The 19,811-nt window shown below is 37.9% G+C and overlaps 1 protein-coding gene across 1 annotated transcript in view; it reads left to right on the top strand.

Moving 5' to 3' along the window:
• Positions 1 to 733: 733 nt before the first annotated feature.
• The window catches only part of LOC111146781 (PHD finger protein 20 like 1), a 79,117-nt gene continuing 60,039 nt past the window's right edge, over positions 734 to 19,811 (top strand). The window contains exons 1-2 of the mRNA XM_022502463.1: positions 734 to 870; positions 3,034 to 3,153. Of these exons, the coding sequence (XP_022358171.1) occupies positions 3,071 to 3,153 (83 nt within the window). The 5' untranslated portion in view covers positions 734 to 870; positions 3,034 to 3,070. The remainder of the gene's footprint in view (positions 871 to 3,033; positions 3,154 to 19,811) is intronic.

Here is a 19,811-nt window from a genome sequence, read left to right as displayed (position 1 = left end):
TGCTTTCCTTAGCTGGGTATTCTTGGGGGAAGTCACGTCCATTTACCCACAGGTTCCTTAGCTTCAGAAGACACACACACACGCAGATCTTAGTAATATGTGCCTTTTGTACTGTAAGAAATCTCATATAATAGAAAGCAATACAATTGTGCTAATGTGGTTGTCATGTAATGCACTAACAACATAGTAACTTCCACACAGCGTCCACTCAATAGCTGTTTGCTGACTGTGGCAATAACCATTTGCTCTATTCTTATTGTGGAATGTAAAGAGTGCAGTGCATTTACAAAAGTTTGCCCAAGGTGCTGGGGTTGAGTTGTTTTGGGAACGTGTTTCCTATCAAATCGACAGTAATAATACTCAGTGGGCTGTGTCCTCATCTCTCAAAGGTCAAACACTTCACAACTACTAACGGGCTCCTGGGGCTCCCTTTCTCTTTTGCTAATCACGACCACTCCCGCTAGCCGTCAGCCAACTGCTGCAAAGCCCCGCCTCCCAGGGCGGCTCTCCAATCGGCTGAGCAGCCTGGGCCCAACCCTCGCGAGTCACGTGACGCTACCAGGCCGCTTCCGGCGCGTCGCGGGCGGCTGACGTCGCTGGGCCCGGCGTCGCGTCAGGGCTGGCCGGCGGTGGTGGCGGCGGAGGCGGCGATGGCTGCGGACGCTGAGCGGGTTTGAGGGCTCAGACCTGCTACCTTCCGCGCGACTTCGGGCCCGACTTAGCTCTGTGGCCCCAGCTCGCTCCCCTCCTGCTTCCTCCCCGGCCACTGCCTGGGCGGAGGCGGAGGCGGAGGACCGGGCTGGCAGCCCTGCTCGTGTCCCGGCTCGGCCCCAGACGGCCCGGCTGCTGTGCGGAGAGGAGGCCGAGTCGGTAAGAGGCGGCGGCGGCGGCGGTGGCGGGGCCTAGAGGCCGCCTGGATCCCGTCTGGCCGCCGGGACGCCCCCGGGCTGGTATCTCTCCGGCCCGTTCCCCTCTCGCGTCCCTCCCCTTAACTCGCCGCCTCTATTGTCTGGACGCCGCCGCTCCCTCTCCTCCTCCCTTCCTTCCCCCCTGCCGAGGGCCGGACGGCTGTCAAACCTGGAGGCTTCTCGCGCTCCCCGCCAGGCTGGTGTGAGCCCTTCCTGTGTCTCTGCCAACCCCTCCCGCCCCACATCAATCCCCTACCTTCTTTGGCCCCGCGGCCATTCTCTGACCTTTGCTTCTTCACTTTCTCGGTGTTGTGTCTTGCTAATTTTCTTTTCCCTCCTAGTTGTCATCTCGTGCAACGTTAACCGTCCTGGTAAATTTTTGCCATTCTTGTTTGCGTTCTTTTCTGTTTATGTTCCTCCGCGTTCTCTCTGTCCCTTTTTCTCTTTTTGCTTCAAGTCTCCCCCTCCCGTCTCCCCCTTCCCCCCGCCCCCGCCGCCATAGACTGTCTTACTTTGCCTTTTCCTTATTTCAAATCCCTAGTCATCCTCCTCTCTCCACCCAGGGAAAAGGAAATTGTGTCTCAACTCAAAGTATCACTGAGAGTTTGTATGTCTTAACTCCACGTTTATGGGTTCAATGTTTAACTGTAGAAAATAGTGTAACTAGTAAACACCTCTTAACTAAGTTCTTCTCGTGAAGAACAGTAGAAAAGTTTGGATAGATTTCTACACAGATATTTAAGTAACTGCCTTATGTGTTATATGCTGACCAGACTTTAAAAAAAAAAAATGCCATGCTTTTGTTCTTTTACACCAAATATCCTCTGGCCTAGCTTCCCGTTAACTTTAATGAACTAATCTTTGTTCTTGACATGGCCAAAGGATAGTCTCCCCCTTCCCCCATGAGTATTTAGGTTTGATTTTACATATTTTTATGGGAAGTATTGGTGTTATTTTTGCCCGTTACCTATTAGATTTTTTGCAAGAGGAAAAGACAGTTGGTTATCATTTTTCCTGCTACATTTTGTCCCTTTTGAATGGTGAGCAAACCATTTAAAAAATGCTGTAGTTGTGTATTTGGTTTTTTAACCTGAGAGAAAGCATAGTCGTATTAGTAATTCTAAATCTCAAAAAAAGGTTTTAGGGATCTCTCTTTCCCCCCAGTAACAGTAGGTTTGCATTCCTGATTACCTATTATATTTTTATTCAGCCTGTCTCAAAGTGCTTCATATTGCTCAAGTACTAGCGAGTGAAAAAGGCTACCTCACGTGTTCCGGGTGTCCAGTGTGGCCAAAAGGAGAGTAAAGAGTGTGCGTGGCAGTGATGTAGAAAGGGATATTCCTTGTCGTTTTTTGTTTGTTTGAATATTATGAATATTATGACCCCTTTTGTCAGTGTGGACACTGACCGTATTGAAATAGAGTGAAATAAATTTGCATTAAAAAAGGCATTAAGTGCCTTAAAAAATCCACATCATTATTGCTTATTGAATATGAAGTATAAGGAAGACCTTTCTGTTGCAACTTTATATGTTAAATTAAAATTATTGGATCATTTGCTGCCAAAGCAGGAAATCATAGCTAATGAAAGGAATTAATTACAAGAATTGCAAGAATTATTGTTGATGTTGTCCCTGGCAGAGGAGTGTCTGCTGTCCCTTCATGCTCTTTAGTGCCTTATCTAGTGTTGTATACTATGAGGCACTCAAATATTGATTGAAAAACTTCATTAATTTGTTCTCTTAAGAATTTCGGTAGTCGTATTCCAGAAGCACTCAGGTGTCTTGATTCTTTCAGAGATGGAAAACTGTTTTCAGCACGCATGGAGAATTTTTTTGGGTATTTTCAAGTTAAAATTTCAAGCATTTTAGCCATTAGCAAGGTTAAATGCTCCTCTGTTCTTTTTAAATCGTTCTTTTTCATGTTCTTTTTCCCTGATTCATGATCAAGATTGCTTGTAAGGTATATAGTACTTTATCTACGGATATTGGTAATCGTCATTCAGATTTCTTTAAAATTTGGCAGTTACTTTAACTTCTCATGCAATGCTTTTAAAATTCTGTTTTATTCCCTATGCATTTTATGCATTAGAATCTAACCTTTTTTTTTTTTTTCCCCCTCTTGAGGTAGTGAAAAGAAAATACTGAAGAATAGGATTTCAAGATGAGTAAAAAGCCCCCAAATCGTCCTGGAATCACTTTTGAGATCGGTGCTCGTTTGGAGGCACTGGACTACTTACAAAAATGGTATGGAGAATATGGAGCTCTTGACCGAAAGCACGCCTTTGGTGGTCTTACACATGTTGGTCAGTTGCTGTTCTTTTGACAGTGGCAGAAACATTAATGTATTCACATTTTGAATACACATGGACATTGTTTTTTAGTTTTCTTGCTCTTTAGCAAACTGTAGGTTTGGCATTTCAAAGCTGTTTTTTCAGAATCATTTTAAGGTGTTTGAGAACTGAAAATAATTATCTAGAATATGAAGTATAGAGAAGGTGTCAGTACTCCTGTGTACTTAATACGAGCTAGAGTGGTGGTGGGAGGGAGGGAATTCATTTAGATAACCAGCTTCCCAAGATTTGAATAAAACTTGATGTAAATCTTTTTTCTTGGCCTGTGTCAGGTGATCTTTCACAATACAGAGTATGTTGATGGTCAGCACAGTCATTATTCACTATCCCATCTAAAATAAAAAACCAGTTTACCTCCTCTTTCTCCCGGGGATAGTGAACTAAAGACAGGTTGTTACTTTCCCATACTAAATGGGCAATATTTTCAGACCTTTTAAAATTTCTTCTGTTCTGGCCATGTGTGATAAGTAGTGAATTTAAGCTCCTAATACACCCTTAGTAAATGGTATAAGGATAAAATCACCACCTGGAAAGGAGAGAAAAGGAAACAACACATGGGTCACTAGGCCACAGTAGGAATGACAAGGATTCCCTCTTTCTTCTAGGGAATGCTTTCCTCATTCCCCTTAGCTGCCCCTTAGTTCTTGTCCCTGGGAGGAAGTCTCTTGTTGCCATTCTCAGCACTCTGCCTGAGAGGGGCATTTGAGAATTCCTCTCTGGGGAGTGGGGTTGGCTTGGCTCTCTTGAAGCCCATTTATTTTGATGAGGGATCTGGTGGCTTAGCAACTCCAGGACTTCATCCACTAGGCTTTTTCACATTTTCTGTCACTACAACTCCCTTGAAAACAGAGTGGGTATTTTGCAAATTTGCTCTTGATTGATTTGCATTAAGTCAACTTCCTGAGTTGACAATGGCGGGCAGAGAAATCTTGTTTAGTCATGATATTTGACTTACACCGGTCTGGGGTTTTTGTCTCCAGTGTATGTAGCTTTAGAATTCTGCACATGTCCCTGATACCCAGGCTAATGGGCTCTGTCTCGGGCACTGCTCTGGGACATTTTAAAACTATGGTTTGATGTGGGAAGGCAATTTTTTGGCCCCATGCCTATAAGGTGCATCTCAGAGGGTAGTTCTTTTTAGGAGACTTAATTGTTAGTCTCATCAGGTGGAGAATGTACATAGTACTTCAGGTGGGGCTTGGGAAGCACTTGGGACCAGGCAGTAGCATCCCTCATAGTCCTGAAGCTAAAAATTATTTCCAGACATGGTGGAGTATTCACTGCGGGAGCACACATGTTCCTGATTGAGAAGCGCTGCATTAGGCCATACAACAAAAGATGACAGTTTAGTCAGTAATTGGCCATCTTTGATTCTCATTTGACCAAAAGAAGCTTTTCACTCAGAAGGCACACTGTTAAACCTCCGCATGGTATGAGAAATGATACTTCTTCTTTGATGCTGATCTTAATTAATCTTTTTTTTAATTACCAGCTTTTGAATCACTAGTTAATTCATATTAACATATTTTCTTAAGTTCCAAACTGACAAAGTTACAATCGAAATAGCTTCCAATGTTGGAGGAGCACATGGTTTACTAGTTTTCTTAGAGGATTTTAGGGAAATTAACATAATTTCGGTATTAGTAAGAAATTTGCTTTCGATGGTGAAATGTTTTCTGATTCAACAGCTGTCAACTTGATGATCCAGTAGTTAAAATAAAAAGATTATGAGAGAGAACTACTTTAAAAATCAAGCCTGAATGTGCTTTTACATTATTTGGAATTTGAGAGAAAAAAATGATAGTTGTAGCTGAAGTTTTTTTCATTGTCTTATGCTTCACACCAAGGAAATTTCTAAGTGCTTAGGTAGGGTGGTAACAGGCATCTCCACTCATTAATGAAGTTGAGCTTTGATTTTAATGACCCTAGTAGTAATGGTCTCCTTTTTTTTTTTGTTTTAGATTTTAATTATGTATTTGACAGAAAGAGATCACAAGTAGGCAGAGAGGTAGGCAGAGAGAGAGAGAGGAGGAAGCAGGCTCCCTATAGAGCAGAGAGCCCAATGTGGGGCTCGATCCCAGGACGCTGGGATCATGACCCAAGCCGAAGGCAGAGGCTTTAACCCACTGAGCCACCCAGGTGCCCTAGTAATGGTCTCCTTAAAGTAAGTAACATTAGCCAAAATAATCACATATGGCAATCACTGAAACATGTCAGCAACTTGATTTTTATGAACTCATTTATATGAAGATGTTAGCATTCTGCTACAGTTGGAATTAAGGAATTAAGATATGTATATTTTATATGTATAAAATAACTACCTAGAATACGTACATAAAATAGGTAGTTGAAAGAAATGATTTTTTTATTGTGACTTTATTAGTGTCGGTAGTTTCAAGAACTAGTTAGTCTTGGGCAGTCCCTTTGATTTAGTATTAAAGTCCTTTTCTGTAGGACAACTAATTAATTACTAAGATTTATTTCGTTTTATATGGGCACAAGAGAAGTTCTGTGAGACACTCTACTCTTAATAGGTTTTACTTTTAAATAAGATAAACTTTATTCTTCATATCATTACCTTCGTTAAGACCCATTCTGTATTTCATATAAATGCTGCAGATTTTTGCTTTAATATCAGATAAAAGTGTAGAAGGATTATTCGAGTGTTGAGAAACTACTATTTTTGTGAGGAGCAAAATAGTTACCACTGAAAATATTCTGAAATGATTCCCCTCTCTCTTCCACCCCTCCCCCCGTTTACTGTTTTCTTCTGTTGCATCCATAAAGAATGCTTAACCTTCCACATTTATTCAGTACATTTGGAAAAATTTTGAGTTCTTATTTGACATGAGTATCTTTTGAACTATTACAGGCGATGAACAGGGAGGAAGCAAGAGTGCAGATAGTGCTTACTGTCTCTGCACACAGGACAATGCCAGTGAGCCATGTGTCTGTTGTGAAGGAAATGACATCACATGTTGGTTGGTTACCTTTTACAGAGAAGGGCAGAGGGAAAGTTGTGATAGTGGAGAACCCAAAATGTCAACTTGTCCTGTGTGTAAAAGATGTTTCCTATATAAAAAAAAGGAAAAGAATTTTTACTGTGTGCCCTGGAAAGAAAACTGAATTCTAAATTAAGTGGGCAGGGGCGCCTGGGTGGCTCAGTGGGTTAAAGCCTCTGCCTTCGGCTCAGGTCATGATCTCAAGGTCTTGGGATCGAGCCCCACGTGGGGCTCTCTGCTCAGCTAGGAGCCTGCTTCCTCCTCTCTCTCTGCCTGCTTCTCTGCCTACTTGTGATCTCTGTCTGTCAAATAAATAAATAAAATAAAAAAAAAAAAAGAAAAAGAAAAAGTAAATTAAGTGGGCAGAAATAAACTGAATTTAAGCTTCCACTTTTAAGTTTGGGGTAGATTTGATTTAATTGGAAGGTGTGATCTATTTTTCTTAGGGAAAGGACATTATTACTGCTTGAGCAAACCATATCCTAGTCTTCAAAGTTCAGAAAGATATTCAGAAAAATACACTCTACATTTTTTAAAGTAGTGATTTATTACTTTTTTGCTTTCTAAATCACTTTAAAGCTACATCAGAAAGCTCATTGATGGTTTGATTATTTACCAGTAACTAACAAATGCAGGCCTAAGAAGCTAACAAAAGGCCAGTCATCTTCAGGGCCAATATGTGGTTTTTGGGTTTCCTGTAGTGACTACACCTAACTCCTTTTGGGTATTGTAGGTTGCTTAATCTTTATTTTATTTTTTAATTTATGTTTTTTGGGGGATTGCTTAATTTTTTAAAATATTGTAGTTTTATTTAAAACATACGGGTTAATTTCTTTCTCAACAGTCTTTTTTTTTTTTTTTTTAAAGATTTTTTTTTTTAATTTATTTGACAGAGAGAGGGAGATCACAAGTAGGCAGAGAGGCAGAGAGAGAGGGGAGGAAGCAGCCTCCCTGCTGAGCAGAGAGCCCGACTCGGGGCTTGATCCCAGGACCCTGAGATCATGACACCTGAGCCAAAGGCAGAGGCTTAACCCACTGAGCCACTCAGGTGCCCCTCTCAACAGTCTTTTAAAAGTCTTTCAAAAGACTTAATATGCTACTGTTTACAGATAATGTAATCAGCCATCTTTGGTCTTACCTCTGTCATATTTTCTATCACACTCCTGCCATTCAAATGGTGACATCAGATTTGTAATCTCTTGAATGCAGTGACATCATAAGATTGAAAAAGGATACAGGTTGTTGATACAGTAGTGTATTTGGGGAAGGAGAAAGTTTAGATTTGAAGTTCTGCTAGAGATAGTGTAAGTGGATTCTAAAGACGAAAGAGGCAGGTTCAAAGACTGTCACTTGCTGGTCCTGTGAATATGGGCAACCTCTTGACCTCAGTTGGCTTGTCAATAAAATGGAAGCAGTGTTATTGGCTTTTACTTAAGAGGATTATTTTAAGGATCAAATAATGTATCTAAACCTGCTTCAAATTCTATAAAATAGTACATAATTATTAAGCAATGAGGTAAATGCAAGGGAAGAGGGAGAGGTGAAAAATCTTTGAGGTTTTGGGACGCCTGGGTGGCTCAGTTGGTTAAGCAGCTGCCTTCGGCTGAGGTCATGATTCCAGCGTCCTGGGATCGAGTCCCGCATCGGGCTCCTTGCTTGGCGGGGAGCCTGCTTCTCCCTCTGCCTCTGCCTGCCATTCTGTCTGCCTGTGCTCGCTCTCTTTCCCTCTCTCTCTCTGACAAATAAATAAAATCTTTAAAAAAAAAAAAAAAAAATCTTTGAGGTTTTGAAGACTTAAGTGTATGTTTTTAAATGTGGCTTCAGTATTGACATGAGAATGGCCTGGAATGTAGAAAGAAAATCATGTCATTGCAACCTGCTATAAATCATCTTTTTTGGGTGATGATAAAATCTTTTTGTTTGTGCATAGCTTTCTAGTTACAAAGCACCTTTGCAAATATTTTATCTAATCACTCTGAATACTGTTCAGTGAGAAAAGATTGAACTTTTGTCTTTTGAATGAAATTCAAGTAGTTACTCTATAGCAAGTGATTTAGTTATGAAAACAAAAAAAATCAAGTAATATAAAATTTGAAATACGGAATTAATTTAAAACATTCAGATGAGTTAGGCTCTTCTGACCTTTTTTGGTAATATTTCTATTTAATTCTCTTATAGATCTAAAGGAAAGGAAAATGAAAAATTAAAAAAAAAATTGTGGAGATGTCTCCAAGTATCAGAGTTTGGTAGAACAGTGTAAAATTTGAATTGACAAATGCTGTTTCCACACATGGGAGTTTTTTGAACTGTATGGAACATTTTCAAATGTGAGTTTTTAAAATGTTCATTACCAGAATTTTTACAGTGTGGAAAATTGAGGAAATTTAGATTATAGCAAGTATAAATGCTTTTTAATTTAAGTAAAAGTACATTATTTTCTGAATAAAAAGGGTTGCTTTTTTCTAATTGAATTTAACTATTCAAAGGCAAACATTAATATAAATAAGTTGTGTTTTCTGTATTTGGAGTAGAAGAGTACTCCTGAAAAGTAGTATGTTGGTCAAATTTAAAAACCAGTATCATTTTTAAATTTTACATTAGGTGAGTTTGAAACTTGTAGAAACCTTAGGTGAATACTTTTAAAATAGGAAATCTTTTGCTAATATGAATAAAATTCTTGTATATTGGGTTTTCCTAACTGTATATTTGAAAAAGATTCTTTTGAGTCACTGCCTACCTTTGAAAGCCTAATTAGAGCTGTAGACTCAGAAAAAATGTACAATCATATTTATATGCCAAAAATATTGAGTTATATATTATAGGTGGTCATAGAAAACTTATCCATGGACTCCAGATTAAGACTTTTCTAGCAGAGAATTTCAAATTGAAATCTGTATGATAGGTTTTTTTAATTCTGAGATTTTTACATTCTGAAAGTCACAAATTTTGAATCTTAAGATCTAAATGAGCTCCGTTTAACCATCAAGCAAGTCTGCATCAGTGCACAAAGACTGTAGTTAACTTAATTTGTTAAAATTTTCACCAGTAAGAGCCCTATAAACTTTTAAAGTGAAGATCTCTTTCTCCTCCTCCTCCCCTCAAAAAATGTGGAAAGCAAGGTTAGACAAAGGTCAGAGTACATGTATTCATTATAAAACACACCTGGTTCTTGTTCTTCCTCTGTTGTTCTTTTCATTATATTGATTTATTTTCTATAGAGCTTTTTCTTCTCTGCTCAAGTTTTTTGCTTATCCTAGTTTTCTTGGAAGGTGAGAGAAAACAAATATAGGGAAAAGTAAGTTTAACTGGAAGTCAGGAGATAACAGGTTCTCAGTGCTGTTCTGTTGTGAACTATGCGACTCTGGAAAGTTGGTTCTCTGCTTTAATGTCCTTAAAATGAGGGTGTGACATATTAGGTAATCTTTTAGATCCCTTGAATTAGAAACTCAGATTTCTCTTACCTACTTTCCGTGTATTGAGGGAGGATGGATTTTTTAAATCTCACTTTTGGATGGGTAAATAACATAGACTTGAGGCAGAAGTAAGATAGACAAAAAGTAGAAATCATCCATAGTTTGTTCAAAACTGCTGGGCACTAAAAGAACTTTGAGAAAAAATGAGTTGAAAAAGTAGGGAAAGGTGAATCTAGTTTGAAACAAAAATAATAATTTTGAAGGTTGGAGTATAGTGGTATTGGGGCACATGGTTATCCTTTCTCCAGCCTGCTCTCCCACTCATTTAAATACTTCCATTGTGTAATTTTGAAATTACATAGTCATAACTTGGCTTAGAAAAGTATATGTAACTAGTCAGATGCTTTAACTCCCTAACTTCCCATGTGGTAACAATTCATTGATTGATTTTTTTTTTTTTTTTAAAGATTTTATTTATTTATTTGACAGAGAGATCACAAGCAGGCAGAGAGGCAGGCAGAGAGAGAGGAGGAAGCAGGCTCCCCTAGAGAGCAGAGAGCCCGATGCGGGGCTCGATCCCAGGACTCTGAGATCATGACCTGAGCCGAAGGCAGCAGCTTAACCCACTGAGCTACCCAGGCGCCCCTCATTGATTGATTCTTTTGCAAAGTTCACTGATGCTGTAGTTTTTGTTTTTTGTTTTTTGGTTTTTTTTGATGCTGTAGTTTTGAAAGTGATTTAGGTGAAGTCTAGAAGAGTGAGTCTCAAACTTTAGCTTCCTGGGATTCACCTAGAAGGTTTGCTAAACATAAGCAATAAGCCAATATCCAAAACTTCTGATTCAGTAGGTGTGAAGTGGGCCCAGTAATTTGCCTTTCTAAAAAGTTTCTGGGTGATGCTGCTGCTGCTGCTCTGGGTACAGCATATGAGAACCACTGGCCTAGAGTATGCAGAATTATTAACCCAAAGATAAAGTTTTTGAGTTGGATAGCAGTGGAAATATCCAGGATTATTTTTGAATTTATAGTTTATTTTTACTTATGTTAGTTGGAAGAAGTAAAAGGTAAATACTTGGCAAAGTGATGCCTGATTCAAAATCTTTTTTTTTTTTTTTTTTTTTTTTTTGGCTGTTTTTCAGTGAAATAGAGCATACTGATCTACATGAATTTCATGTGCTTCAGTTTTCTTGCTCTTCCAGTTTCTGTAATTACCACTACATGGCTGGATAGTTGGGATTTAGATCCTTGTTGCTGTGAGTGGGACAAAGACTGTCCCTGGTTTTAATTAATTATGGATTGCTTTTGTGAGATTGTAACTTCTATAATGATTCAGAATATATAGGAAATAGTATGTCACTTGAATTTTATAAGGAGCCTGCCATGTATGGAATGATCTTTACAGTTTAGAAATGACAGATCTGAGGTTTGGAGATATTAACTGTTTTATTCCAGTTCATCTGGAGTAAAAGTCAGAAAAATCATCTTATAGCCAGGTTCTTTTGACTGTGAGTCTGGTGGTCTCGTTACAATAACCTGTTGTCACACATAGGGACTCCCTGAGGTTTGAACCTCAGCTTCAGGGAGTAAATGGGCTCAGTGTTCATAGGCTATCTTAATTCCTGACTTTCTCTAGTGATATGTATCTGTCTGGTGTTTAGAAGGGCCCAGAGGTCCAGCATGCCTATGTCATTCTTGTTCCCGTGGAATTAGCTTTTGCAAGGCAGGTTAATTGCTGGCCTGTCTGTTCTAGAAACCCTCCTTCTCAAGCTCACCTTTGAATTGAGCATTCAAGCTGATCATTTCCTGGCCTCTTTCACAAATGTATAGTAATGTAAAGTCCAGGAACCTCGGTCTTCTTGTGCTGTGCTCTGTGTGTCTGTGTGTGCACACGCACGCTTATATAATGGCAGGGGTTGGATTGGAAGAGAAGACGGTTTTATTTGCTTATCTGTCATTTGATTGAAGGTCGGCTGTCATATGTCACATGCTTCCAACTCTGAAAAATGTTTAGCAATTCTAGTTTTGCTGAGTAGACAGAACTGGTATCTATAGATGCTGAAAAGTTTTTAATTTTGTTTTTGATTCTTTAAGTGAGAAAAAAAATACTAAGTTTTAAATATCAGTAGTATAATATTTTTAGAAGCAATTAACTTGATATTGAAGAGACAGCTTAGTTTTGCTATTGTTCATAAGGATCCCAGTTTTTAGTACTTTTATATGACTTTTTATTTCGAAGAACTATTGACTATCCCTACTATCACTTTCCATAGATCATTATTCAGCAAAAAGAACTTTTCTTTTTATTAGAAATTGATATGCCAGTATTATGTTATTTCAGTAACTATAATTAATTCAACTTTGAGAGAATTGTTGCAGTGAATTTGAAGAAAATTTGGGTATTTAATATTCAATGTGTCTTAAAAGTCTGTTTTTTCATTGCCAAAAAGCTAACCCTCTTTAATTAAAAACGAATCTGTTCTAGTTCATTATGGTTAGGTAAGGTAACAAAGTATAAGCTGCTTACATGAAGTGATTTTATTCCTAAAGATACCCAGCAGAGCTTACTGAATTTTGGCAGGTTGGTAAAGAATGAACCCAGAGTTTTGGGGATATCATGAGATGTGGTTACTGTAATATTGGCAAGTGAGTTATGACTTGGGAGGCAAAAACTAAGTATAGGATTATATTTGTCATTTTGTCAGACTAGATTAGTAAATATTATTTTTAAAGTCACTTAGTGTGTTTTTTAGTTCTATAGGAAATCATACTCTATAGATTCCTGTATTTGGGGTTTGGGGGGGGAGAGGGAGAGGAGAGAAAGAATCTTAAGCAGGTTCCACACTCAGCATGGCACCCCACATAGGGCTTGATCTCACAACTGCAAGATCTTGACCTGAGCCAAAACTGAGAGTTGGATGCCTAACCAACTGAGCCATCCAGGTGCCCCTGGATTCCTATCTTAATTTTTAAGTTATATTATAACAATCTGTATACACAGTGGAATATTACATCTCCGTCAGATGTAAGAAAGGATGGATACCCAGCTTTTGCATCAATGTGGATGGGACTGGAGGAGATTATGCCGAGTAAAATAAGTCAAACAGAGAAAGGCAGTTATCATATGGTCTCATTTATTTGTGGAACAGAGGACATTAGGAGAAGGGAATAAAGAAGGGGGAGAAATTGGAGTGGGAGACGAACCATGAGAGATTATGGACTCCCAGAAACAAACTGAGGGTTTTAGAGGAGATGGGGGTTGGGGGGATGGGTGAGCCTGGTGACAGGTATTAAGGAGGGCATGGATTGCATGGAGCACTGGGTGTTATATGCAAACAATGAATCATGGAACACTATATCAGAAACTAATGATGTACTATATGGTGACTGATAAACACAATAAAAAAGCATCTAAAATTTATAGCAATTTTGAAACACCCTAAAAGTTAAGCTACTTTGTTTTCTCAGACTCGTATATTTTAATGCGGTGTTTCATACTTAGGCACAGTTGAGATATAGTACACCTTTTGTTTTGAGAAGTTCTAATAATAAAACGAGCCTTTCTATGCATAGGGATGTTTTGTTTTGTTCTGTATAATAATATCTGTTTTCTGTACTCTTTGGGCTAACAAAAACCAACTTTAGGCATTTTGTATCAAAAACACTTATATAAAATTGAATTTTCAAGAAAAAATAAAGAGGATATAATGTGGCTTTCATCTTATTTTTGTTTTCAGTACCTCTTGGAAAGAGCACCCTATATTTGAAACACTGCAGTAAGTGTGATAGGAGTTGAAAATCATCAGTTGGCAAGATGCCGAATATATATTGCACAGTCTTTAAAGACAGACAAACCTCAGTTCAGAGATCTGCTTAAATATCTGTTTTTACTTGAGCAAGTTACTTAACGGTTCAGAGCCTCTGTGACCTTTCTCTAATAACTGGAAGCAGTAATAGTACCTAACTCAGAAAGGTTCTTTGAGGATTAAGCAAGATGAGTGATTATTGAAATCTTACCGTGGTTTTTGCCACAGCAGAGGCACTTAATAAATGTTAGCTTTAATGAAAAAAATAGCATGAATATTGGTTATTTTATGTAGAGAGGAGTCTTCTTGGGAGAGGAGTGAATGTAAATCCTTAAAACTTGAATCAGTAGGTATATAAACACCTATAACTACCTGTAGTAGTAAAATAATTTTTTAAGTGCTAAACATTAAGAAATAGGAACTAAGTGGATGTCAACCTGCTAGAGTTTTGAGTTTTGTGACAAAATTAAGTAATGAAGAATTTGGTCCTATTGATTTGAACAAAGTATATGAAATATACAAACTTCTAGTACAATACCAGAAGTATTTTTGGTGGCATTTTTTGGGGTAGAGTAGGAAAGGAATTCTTGATAGTCTAATTGAGTCTTGCGGTGGGAGATGGTAATGAGTAGAAAGTAGGTGTAGGCACTTTGGTTAGAACTGACTGTGAATGAATGTAGGGATGGCAGGAGATTGAGGTGCTAGGGAGGTAGACAGCAGTAGGAGTTTTAATCCAGGGATCTGAAAGGAAACCATTATTTGAACGGTGGTGGCATCAAGGTTCTAAAGGAAGTCAACGTGGCTAACTCGGATCTTACCTGTTCTTTGCTCTAAAGGTTGTGGACAGATAGGCAGCGGGGTGGTCTGGCAGCTTATACTGGACATGTGTCCTGGGGGTGGACGCCTCTGAAAAGAGGATGTGAGGGATGATATCATGGGACTCTTTGAATTCAGTGTTGGAGAAGATGTGATTTTTGACATACAAGCTATTATCTGAATGTTCTGGAAAGTCTAGATTCTTTTACTTCCATTTGGGAATGTCAGATTTGAATTAATCCTAGGAGTTGTTTTCATGTGTTGTTCTTCAAGTGTGAAACAACTTAGCATGCAGTACCTAAAAGCACTTCGTCTAAAAATACTATAATACTAGGTGACATTGTTCTTATAGTTTAACCAGTGAGTTGAATGGTTGAAGAGAATGTTTTTGCAAAGCATACTATAAATTGAAATTGCTTTCAGGAAGCTAAAATTTTAAAAGGTTACTATGTCATAAGAATATTAAGTTTGGATTACATTCTACATTAATTTTATTATTTGGCAAATAATCCTCCTCCTGACATTTGTATGTGAGGGAGTTCTGTATTTCTAGTTCTCCTAATGTGTTTTAGCCATTTTTTTATGACACACGTTTCTTGCTTGTGAAGTCCTTATCCACAGAACTGTTTTGAGTTGTTAATCTTGACTCCCTAAATTTCTGTTAACATTAACATTTGGATTATGTATAAATCAGATTTCAAGTGTGTTTCACTTTTTTTAGTTAGGAGAACATCTAATTTAGGTATTCTTTGTACTATATATCTTTGCTATTTGACTGTAACATAGCTTTACTATTTGACTAACATTGTATGGTAATTGTGTTCCCTTATTTGATTCTCTTTTTCCCTCCCCTCCTTCCTGAATTTGAGTTTATTGATTGGAATAATATTTTTATTTGTAGCTTTATTCCTACTTCAGTGTTTGGCACATAGTGAATTAGAGACTCAGTGTTTATTGGGTTAAATGAAATGAATGAGGAACTGTCAATTTTTAAATTTACGTATCTTAGAAATTTTATTATCCTATCAGTATAAACAAATGACTGTTATTTAAAATACACAATTTGAATAACTGTTGGGGCATGTTTTTAAAATACACTGCCTTTTTGTTGGGGTGGGGGGCACCAAGGTGGCTCAGTTGGTTAAGCGTCAGACTCTTGATTTTGGCTTAGGTCATGATGCCAGGATTGTGAGATTGAGCCCTGCATCAGCTCTGTGCTCAGTGGGGAGTCTGTTTATAATTTTCTCTCTCCCTCTGTCCTGCACCTCCGCTAGTTCTCTCTCTCAAATAAATAGATAAATCTTAAAAAAAAAAAAAAAAAGTAAAGTATTTTGCCTTTTTGATTAATGTGGCATTTATTTCTTAGAGTGAATTCCAGTGGTCTTTAGGACGTTAATAATGTCTGGCCTGTTCAGTGGATTGTTACCTATCAATGAGTAGTTAAGAACTCCATCTGGTGGCTTAAGTGCAGGAGGCCATAATTGTGTTCAGGAGTTTCTCTTGTCATTTCCTCATGGTAAAAGTCTGGATATATCAAACTAGATGGCAGATCAGAATGAGTTCAAATAATGTTTAATTGCTTTACTGTTAATACATTGAATATAATTTTTCTTAATAGCTGCATGCCCATTTTTTTTTTCCTTCCAAGGATAGTGGAACACCTGTATTATGAGTGTTAATAGATAATTTTGCTTTCCAGAAAGATTTTTGTTTTTAATCATGGACCCCTTTAAAAATCTGATTAAAATTGGGATCTCCCACTTCAAGAGAATACTGGTTTGCAGCTACATGAAATATAGCATTTTGCATACAGCCTCAGGGCATTGTGATCTCTTGATGTAGTCAGAGAATCAGGACCTGCCCCTGTAAAACAGGTGAGCTAGTACAGCAATTCATCTGTAATGGTAATTCCCAACTTAGATTTCTTATGTTTTCTTTGTGTTTTGACAACACTCAAGAGATGATACTGTAGGGAACTAATGCAATATATTCAGTGTATAACCATCCTCTTTGGTGGTTCTCAGTGGGTTAGTGGATTTGGTCCAGAATCCATAGATATTGCTACTCTGAACAGTCTTTTACAAGTGGGAGATAACCAGTAACAGTGTTAAAATGCTGGTATTCTCAGATGAGTCAATAAAGCATTATTAAGAGTTCAGAGAAGGGGGAGCGCCTGGGTGTCTCAGTGGGTTAAAGCCTCTGCCTTCAGCTCGGGTCATGATCTCAGGGTCCTGGGATCGAGCCCTGCATCAGGCTCTCTGCTCCGTGGGGAGCCTGCTTCCCCCTCTCTCTCTCTCTTTGCCTGCCTCTCTGCCTACTTGTGATCTCTGTCTGTCAAATAAATAAATTAAAAAAAAAAAAGTTCAGAGAGGATGAAAATAATTTTTATTCTTGGTATTGAATTTGTTCTACTCAGTAATTATAGCCACAGTTTAACTTGACATTACAGGACTTTGACTACACTAATTCAGAAAAGACCCTGAGGAATCAATTGACAGATCATGATGGTAGAGTTGCATGTATGAAAATTCCGTGAAATTCAGCAAAAGTCATTGTAAAATCTTCTCAATATTTCTGAATGCTATTTGTTTCCATTAAGTCTAATAACCAGTTTTAGGGTGGATCATATTTCTTGTTAAGTTTGCTTGTTAAACTTGCTTGGAATCAAGTGTAAAAGACACTAGACGGAGGCAGACCTAGAGCAATGAAGGCAGTCCCTTGTTTTCCCCACAAGTGAGTGTCAGTTAAGGAATGCATGCGTTTCAGATGGGGATTATAGTAGGAAAGGTTGATAGTGAACATACTATGATATTTTGCAGTAAGAGATGATAAGAGGTAAGAAAGCTCCATGCAGAATTCTCACACTGAGGAATCGTATTTTCCATCTCTTTCTTTTGAACCCTTAAGAAATGCCAAGCACAGTGTTTCCTTTTCTTCTTATCCCTCATTGTTTTAACTGTTTTAACTGTATTAACTGTTTTAACCCCAGTCTCCCACTTCTCAGATCTTTTCCCAAGTCAGTCATAATGTCTGGGACTCAGCCTAATCATTCTTCTCTACTCTAACAGTTTTCCATGATTTAGCTTTAAAAAGACGACAAAAATGGGGTGCCTGGGTAGCTCAGTTGCCTAAGCAACTGCCCTCGGCTTAGGTCATGATCCTGGAGTCCTGGGATCGAGTCTTGCATCAGGCTTCCTGCTCACAGGGAGTCTGCTTCACTACCTCTGATCTTCCCCCTTCTCATGCTCGCTCTCTCTCTCTCTCTCATTCTCTTAGATAAATAAAATCTTAAAAGGTTGAAAGATGACAAAAAGCCATTATCACTTTATCTTTCAAATTCAGTAAGAAAAATTTTACATTCCATTCATACTCAATTATAATAAAATATAAATTGTGCATCAAAATGCTGCTGCTGTAGGGCAAGATAGAGAGGCATTTGTGAATACATTCATTCAATAGTATTGTCATTCACTGTGTGTATCAAGGCATTGTTATTATGGACCATTTGCTAGAACAGGGAAATCCTTTCACTAAATCAGATTATATGTTAAGTTGCCATTTTGTGCATTTTACATGTAGTAACAAAGATTTTGATGTTAGGGTTTTTTTTTTTTTTTTTTTCCTGAGGTGTCTGTGAAGACCAAAGTAAGGGATTTCCTATTTGTAGAATGACAGGGCATTTCATCAGTTTATTATTGCAAAGCCCTTCATTTTACCTAGCTAATGAGTCCGGTCTGATGTCGCACTGTTCTCCTTTGTTCACACTACTGCCTATTGTGTCGTCTAGCCAAAGGGAATGGTTTCCTCGAACTGCCCCTCCAATCTTTGATCAAGAGTTTCTTAAGGACAGAAACCTCATTCTGCTTCTGTCTGAATCCTCATTATATGGCTGATTGCCTAACATTGGTTTTAAGTAAATGAACATTGATTAACTAACTGAAAGTGTGTACACTTTACCTTTTTTTGTACCTTGTTCATTAAGTCTAAATCCAAGAAGTCCTAACCAAGATCAACGTAGATAATGTCTCCCAGGAATAGTCAGTGAATTCATCAATTTTCTCTGAACTATTATTAATAGCATCTTATGTAAAATTTTTGTATATACTTACTAGTGCACCATATATGATATAATTACTTTGATATAGGCATTATCCCATTTCTCCTGTAGGCTTTTGTGCCAGTTGTTTTTGGCTGTGAATACCCTACCATGTGTATTCTTGGATTGTGTTATCTATACCTTGGATGGTTACCAGGATCCAAGGAGATAAGGTATATAAAGAGCAGTTGACACTGAGTAAGGAAAGAACATAGAGCTGAACTAACATACATGTAAATGTTCTGAATTTGTTCTCTCCTTATCTGACTTTAAGCTAAACTCCTTGAAGGTAGGTAGGAGTTAATTATGTTTCCTTTTCTACAGCAACAGTACCTAGCAAGTGCTTTAGTCTTATTAGATGCCCAAATTTATATGGAATGAATGAACAGAAACTTAGTCATTCTTGATAATGGTAATATTTATGGCACTTTTATTTAAGATTTAAAATTTGATTAGTAAATGTTGAAAGGAAAGAGATAATCTTGGGTATTTGTGTTACTTAATTCTTGGCCTTCATCCGAAGTTTACCTGTCATTCTCTAGATATTTATGTAAAGAGTATATAATATGCTATAAATTATCCTGAAGCAGTTCCCCAAAATACAGTTTTTAGTCTGGTTGTTATATCAGGCATCCTGACAGTGAAAGGAATTTGAAATATTTTAGGAAAACTCTAAGTCACTTAAAAATGCAACCCAGATTTAAATGATTTGAACTTACTTGGATTCTAACTCTTTGCCAAATTCAGTCAAGTTATGGAAATAAAGTTGTGTTTAACTCTGTTACTGTGGACCATTCTTATTTAGAGAAATGTTTTAAATATTTGGAATTGTTTACATTTAGAATTGAAGGAACCTAGAGATTAAACCCCTAACGTTTGTTCAAAAATAAAAAGGTGTGATAATAAACATGTGGAAATAGAAATTTGTCCATTTTTATAATTGATAGAAAATCTTACAATGCTGAAGTGGCTGGTGAATACTGGAAAATAAACTAAAGGGCATTCTTACCTCTAGGCTTCCCTCAGTGCTAGTGGCAGTTTTTATGTTTTAAGAACTGGAGGAGCGAAAACATACAATGAGAGCAACATTGCAGAAGGCAGTCATTAAAGCATTGATTCTCAGTGAGTGAGGTTGGCATGTTCCCCTGGGGGAGTATGTTAATTCCCTGGGTTTTCTTGTGTTGTGTATGCTTTTCTTTAACAAAATGTTTCTTCATCCGTACCCATTCCCCCAAAAAAGACTAAGAAGACTAAGCTCTAACTTAAGGTTATAACATTGACAGCCTTCTCAGTTCTGAAGATCTGTACAGATTGTCTTTAACATCACTTGTTGTTCATCCCGAGTAATTTGCGAGTGGCTGGTGTGTGTCTTGTCATTGGACTAGATGTTGGGGGATACAAGGATAGACATAACTCTCTTAT

This window comes from Enhydra lutris, unplaced genomic scaffold (genome assembly GCF_002288905.1).
Source record: "Enhydra lutris kenyoni isolate GAN:26980312 unplaced genomic scaffold, ASM228890v2 scaffoldscaffold14, whole genome shotgun sequence".
NCBI lineage: Eukaryota > Metazoa > Chordata > Mammalia > Carnivora > Mustelidae > Enhydra > Enhydra lutris.
The sequence above is the reverse complement of the archived record's forward strand: the minus strand, read 5'-3'. Positions and strand labels throughout refer to the sequence as shown.